At 38.0% G+C, this 6,815-nt stretch overlaps 1 protein-coding gene across 1 annotated transcript in view; it reads left to right on the top strand.

Annotated features, from left to right (window-relative positions):
• Nucleotides 1–6,815, top strand: part of RYR2 (ryanodine receptor 2 (cardiac)) — a 786,033-nt gene that overhangs the window by 339,032 nt on the left and 440,186 nt on the right. The window contains exon 25 of the mRNA XM_006872010.1: nt 4,808–4,891. Coding sequence (XP_006872072.1) covers nt 4,808–4,891 — 84 coding nt within the window. The remainder of the gene's footprint in view (nt 1–4,807; nt 4,892–6,815) is intronic.

Raw genomic sequence — 6,815 nt, 5'->3', positions numbered from 1 at the left:
GGTGCACCTTAGTCCTCAAGGTGACAACTTTGCTCTTCAGCACTTTAAAAAAGGTCTTGTGCAGCAGATTTGCCTAATGCAATATGTCATATAACTTGTAGCCATTAATTCTAATACATGGCAACTCCCATGTGTTAACACTGAGCTCCACAGGGCTTTTAGCAGCTGACTTTGGGGATTTGTGTTGATTACTTTCTTCTGAGACACCTCTAGGTGGGCTTAACCGTAGAACTTTTTTCTCAGCAGCTGACTGCAATAACTGCTTGAACCACCTAGGGACTCCTAAAACCAGTTGTTGTCTAATTGAAACTAAATCAATGTATATTGTTATCTCTCTCTCTTTTTTTTTTTTTTTAATGTAGTAAAGAATGATTATAGTTGGATTTTGGATACTTCCCATAGGTCTTCTAGAGGTCACTAGACCTTAACATTTCTGTAATCCAAAAGGAATGTACCATGATACCTTACTCTGTTGACACAAGAATAATTGTTCACAGAATCGTATGGTTACTAAAAGAACATCATTATCTATAACCCTGGAGGACTAGATGGATGAGTCCTATAAATTAATGTAAGGATTTCTCTTAGAAAAACAAAAAGTCATTAAGGGAAGGACAAAATGCAGTAATTGTAAAAAAAAAAATTAAAAATAAGCATTTCTTAGCAAATTTGTACCCTCATGTATTATGTGAAAATAAGACTACAAAGTCCAGAAAAGAATTCAAAACCATATGAGACTTTAATATATGATAAAGGCTGCATTTTTTTAAAAGTTCTTATTGTGAATTGAGTGATAGTTTACATGGAAGAGCATCAGTTTTGCATTAATCCTATTGCATTTAATTTCATTTTAATGATTACAGTCCCCTCCATGCATCATCATTCAATAGTATTTGCTTCTATTCCCTCTGTTTTTGGGGTTTTTTTTTGGGGGGGGGGTGTACACAAAAACACTCAGGAATGTATAATCATTTATACAACCAAAGGGCACATTCTGCAAGTCTGCCTCCTGGTCACCAGCACACAGCCTTTCTCTTTCTATGAGTCTAGAGTCCTCAACTGCTCTTTCTCTCCATGCCATCGCCTCTACCTACATCTCTGGTATTTCTGGTTCTCTGGATAGGGTCCCACATTCCACTCGTTCTCTTCTTCCTTGATGGTCCTAGGGTATTCTGTTCCTGGAATGTAAGATTAACTACTCCCCACTTTATGTCATGAAACTTCTAAAAGGTTGCATTTTTAAAGGTGATAAAATATTGCTTATCCAATAAAGCTTTTGTAGATAACTGGGTGTCCACCTGGAGAAAAACCTTAAATTTCTACCTCAAACCATTGGCAAAAAAATCATTTTTAAAATCCAATTGGATCAAATTTTTTTTAATAATACATAAAATAATAAAAGTACTAATAGAAAACTTAGGACATTTTGCTAAAATGGCAAAATGGAGAATCTTTTTCTAAATAACATGCAAAAATATGTTTTAAACGCTGTATAGGAAAAACACCATTAAGGGCAGTAAAAATGCAAACAACAAATGGAGAAAATATTTAAAACTCATATTCCAGACACTATTTGAAAAGCTTCTAAAACTCAACAAAAAATGCCTTAAACCCTAAAATAGATAAGTGGACAAAAGGATATGTGATGGGAATGGACAGTTCACAGAATTTCTTCAATGTATAAACATGTTGATCAAATTCAGTTCTAGTAAGAAAAATGCAAAAATTTAAATACAATGAACTCATATTTTTAGCCTATCAATTAACACAAGTCAGATAGTTTGATCACACTGTTGGAGACTGTATGAGGAGGTCTATGACATACATTGTTATGTTGTTGTTGTTATTGGGTGCTGTAGAGTTGATTCTGACTTACAGCAACCTTATGCACAACAGAATGAAACACTGCCCAGTCCTGTGCCTTCCTGAAAATCGTTGCTATGATTGAGTCCAGTTAATGCTGCCACTGTGTCAATCCATTTTGCTGGGAGTCTTCCACTTTTTTGCTGACCCTCCACTTTAAATAACCTGATATGCATGCGAAAGCTGGACAGTGAATAAGGAAGAACGTAGAAGAATTGATGCTTTTGAGTTATGGTGTTGGAGGAGAATACTGAAAGTGCCATGGGCTGCCCAAAGAACCAATAGGTCCGTTTTGGAAGAAGTGCAGTCATAGTGCTCCTTGGAGGCCAGGATGGCTAAACTTCATCTTTCATACTTTAGGCATACTGTCAGGAGGGATCAGTCACTGGAGAAGTACATGATGGTTGGTAAGGTGGAGGGTCAGAGAAAAAGAGGAAGACCCCTAACGAGATGAGTTAGCCAAGTGCCAGCATCAAGCGTAGCAATAGTAGTGAGGTTGGCCCAGGATTGGGCAGTGTTTTGTTCTGTTGTGCATAAGGTTGCTGTGAGTCAGTACCGACTCGATGGCACCTAAAAACAACAACAACCACTTTACCAAGCATGATATCCTTCTATAGGGACTGGTCCCTCCTGATAATAGGCCCCAAGTATGAAAGATGAAGTCTCAACGTCCTGGCTTCTAAGGAGCACTCGCCCTCTCTATTTCCAGCACAGATTTGTGTGTTCTTCTGGCAATCCATGGTATATTTAATATTCTTCTCCAGCACCATAACTCAGATGCATCAATTACTCTATGGTCCTTCTCATTCATTGTTCAAGTTTCACATGCATATGAAGTGATTGAAAGTACCATGACTTGTATCAGGTACAACTTAGTCCTCAAACTGACATATCTGCTCTTCAAAGCTTTAAAGAGGTCTTGTGCCACAGATTTGTGTAATGCAACACATCATTTGATTTTTTGACTGCTGTTTCCATGAGGGTTGTTTTCACGAGTGTTGATTGTGGGTCCAAGCAAAAAAAAATCTTTCAAACTTTTCTCCTTTTATCATATTATTTATTAGTCCAGTGGTGATGATTTTTGTTTCATTGACATTGAGGTGCAACCCATACCGAAGGTGCTGTGTTCCTTGATCGTCATCAACAGGTATTTTAAGTCATCTTCCCTTTCAGCAAGCCAAGGTTATATCATCTGCATATTGCACGTTGTTAATGAGTTTTCTCTAATCCTGATGTTATATTCTTCTTCATGTAACCCAGCTTCTTGGATTATTTGCTTAGTCTACTTATTGCATTAGTATAGTGAAAGAATATAAACCTGGTGCACACCCTTCCTGATTTTAAATCAGTTAGTGTCCCCTTGTTCTGTTCGAATGACTGCCTCTTGGTCTATGTACAGGTTCCTCTTGAGCACAATCAAGTGTTCAAGAATACGCATTCTTTACAATGCTGTCTATAGCTTGTCATGATCTATACAGTCAAAAGCCTTTGCGTCGTCAATGAAGCACAAGTAAACATCTTTCTGGTATTCTCTGCTTTAAGCCATGATCCATCTGTCTTCAGCAATTTCCATCCCCTCGTCTAAATCTGGCTTGAACCTCCCTCTGCAAGTTCCTATCCAGTGTACTGTTTGCAGCAGCTTTTGAGTGATCTTTAGCAAGATCTTATTTGTTGTGATATTAATGATATTTTATGATGATTTTCACATTCCATTGGGTCACCAGTCCTTGGAATGGACACAAGTATGGACCTCTCTCAATCAGTTGGCCAGGTAGTTGTGTTCCAATTTTCTTGACACACAGATGAGTGAGTGCCTCTGGTGCTGCATCTATTTGTTGAACGATTTCAGTTTATATTCCATCAAGTCTTGTTGCCTTATTTTTTGGCAACGCCTTTAGTGCACCTTGACCTTCAGTACCATTGACACCTTTGCTGCCTCTTGAAATGGTTGAAATTGCTATAGGAATGTCAATTATTGCCAACTCCATAGACATTTGGTAATATTTGTTAAATGTGGTTCCACATGTAGAGATATATCATGTTTATGCAGGATGGAGTACATGCGTTCAAACTATGAAGTTATTTATTGCAGAATTGTTTGTAATAACAAAACTGAGGTAGCCATACATACTCTTAACAGAACATTGATTGAATACATAATGAGCCACTTTAAAGCTGTTATAAAAGAAAAACAGCCAGCTTATTATGAAAGGACAATGAATGCTAACAAAGTCAAATTGTAGAACAATAGCATATTGTATATACCCACTTTGGTAAAAAGTAAATAAAATAGCATGAAAAATATATGTCTATCTGTATTTGTACACATACCTATGCTTTAGCATATTTACAAACTCTCTGTACATAGAAATCTAAGGAGCTGGTCTTGATTGATGTCTTTGGGGAAGGACACTGTTACTATTCAATGGGAGCATAGAAGCGACATATAATAAACACTGGAATTCCAACTAAAAGTTTGGTGGTTCAAATTCACAAGCTGCTCCAGGGAAAAAGATGAGGTTCTTTGCTGCCATAAAGATTTAAAGCTTCAGAAACTTTATATAGGTTCACTATGAGTCAGCTCCAACTCAGTCATACTTAGCAGCAACAGTAATTACTATTCAATATGGTCCCTTTTGTGCCATTTCTGTCCTCAGTGCCTTACACCTTAGCTGGATAAGCATTGGTCTGCTAACTACAAGATCAGCAGTTCTAACCTCCATCTACTCCTGAGAAACCCTATACAGGGTCACTGTGAGTCAGGACAACCCAACAACACTTAACAACGATAACAAGTTTCCCTTTTATCTTAAAAAATTAACCAAAAATCTCTGCTTTCAGATTGAATGTTATATTTTATTTCCATTTGCTTTAATCTTTAATGTTGGGTTATTCATACATATGGAAGAAATTAATGTAGCTTTCCATTGACTTTATTTTCCAGGACTTTGTTGGCATTAGGATGCCATGTGGGTATATCGGATGAACATGCTGATGAAAAAGTGAAAAAAATGAAGCTACCCAAAAAGTAAGTTGAATGTCTATACAATATCAAACTTTCTTAGGTACAATTTGCTCTTGGCAGTAATTTAGATGTCTTCCTGATACTTAAGCTGTAAAACTCAGGTTAAAAAATGTACACAAGCATGTCTATCACACTGGCCAGATAGGAGAAAAAGCTTATAACATGTTTGGGGTATGTTATAAAAAGTGTGTCTTTCCCTGTGTGCATGTGTGTGCTCACATGTGTGTATTCATATTCCTTACTCATTGTTTGGCTTCATCTATCCCCCTCTAAACAAGAACTGTTTTCTCAAAGAAAATATCCTGGAGGATAATTATGAAGTTGATATTATTACTCCATTTTAAGATGAAAAAAATGAGACAGATAAGTGCTACTAGAGAGTTGTACTGGCTGTGCTCTAGGCCTTTGATCCTGTTGAGCTTCTGCAAAACTCAGCTCTCTCATTTGATAAATGATCCAAGCCATGGCATTTTCAATAACCTCATATGCATGCGAAAGCTGGACAGTGAATAAGGAAGTCCGTAGAAGAATGGATGCTTTTGAGTTATGGTGTTGGAGGAGAATATTGCAAGTGTCGTGGGCTGCCAAAAGAACCAACAGATCTTTGTTGGAAGAAGTGCAGCCAGAGTGTTCCTTGGAGGCCAAGATGGCCAAACTTTGTCTCTCATACTTCAGACATATTGTCAGGAGGGCTCAGTCGCTGGAGAAGGAGATCAGTTTGGTAAGGTGGAGGGTCAGAGAAAAAGAGGAAGACCCCCAATGAGATGGCATGGCAAAGTGGCAGCATCAGTGGTCTCAAGCGTGGCAACAATTGTGAGGTTGGCCCAGGACCGGACAGTGTTTCGTTCTGTTGTGCATACGGTTGCTGTGAGTTGGTACTGACTTGATGGCACCTAACAACAACAACAAAAATGGCATTAGCAAGTCAAAAAGTATTCTTACAAAATCATAGAAACCTTTTTAAAGCCAAAGTATTAAAACGTGAAACAATTGTTTCTCCTTGTCCCCTCTATCTAGGCCTAAGCACTTCTAAGGGCAGTGTTTACATCCAGCTAATCCTTTCCTGAAGAATTCTGTGATCTCTGATTTACACCACATCAAGGCTGTAGTTTTGGCATTCTTGGGGGACTTCAATTGTGTTTATTTTAAATGTTGTTTGAGTTTTGGGGACAAAAAGAAGTCTGAAGGAGAAAGACCATTGCTGTATGGTGGGTAGGGTAAGGTTTCCCAACAAAATTCTTCTAAGACAGCCCTTGTTACCCTCAAAGAATGAGCAGGTACGTTATTGTGATATGGGCAGGGAGATACTGTAAACAACTTTCCTAGCCTTTTTCTCATAGATACAGTTTTCACTGTTGTTAAAACATCTTCAAAATAAGCCCTCGTGATTATCCTTTGAGAAACTCCATCAAAATAATCCCTGAATACCCCAGAAAACAGTCGCCATAACATTCTGAACTGACCTCCCTGCCTTGGATTTAACTGCCCAGCAGATCCCCTTGGAAGCCACCATTCCGATTGCATCTAGTTTTGAAGGCATCGTAATGATAGTAAGAAAAGGGTGTTACTGAAAGAACATGTCTTCAGCCAACCAGTGATCACAGAGACATGTTTAAAAACATTTTGTTGGAAAAAACCCATGTATATATGACCTGGGACTCTAGTAGCACTACGTTGGGACTTACTCTAGTGCTTTTTTCATAGGAAAGCTTTAAGCATTTGATGAAAAATGCTCAGTGATTTGTTGTTGTTGTTATGTCTTGTTGAGTTGGTTCCAACTCACAGTGACCCTGTATAGGGTTTCCAAGGAGTGGCAGGTGAGTTTCAATCACTGAACTTGCAGTTGAAACCTGTCTTGCGGCCCAGTGCTTATCTTACAACACTATACCAGAATGATAGGTACATCGTATTATTAGTGTATATATAT

Source organism: Chrysochloris asiatica, unplaced genomic scaffold, assembly GCF_000296735.1.
Source record: "Chrysochloris asiatica unplaced genomic scaffold, ChrAsi1.0 scaffold00179, whole genome shotgun sequence".
Lineage (NCBI taxonomy): Eukaryota > Metazoa > Chordata > Mammalia > Afrosoricida > Chrysochloridae > Chrysochloris > Chrysochloris asiatica.
The sequence above is the reverse complement of the archived record's forward strand: the minus strand, read 5'-3'. Positions and strand labels throughout refer to the sequence as shown.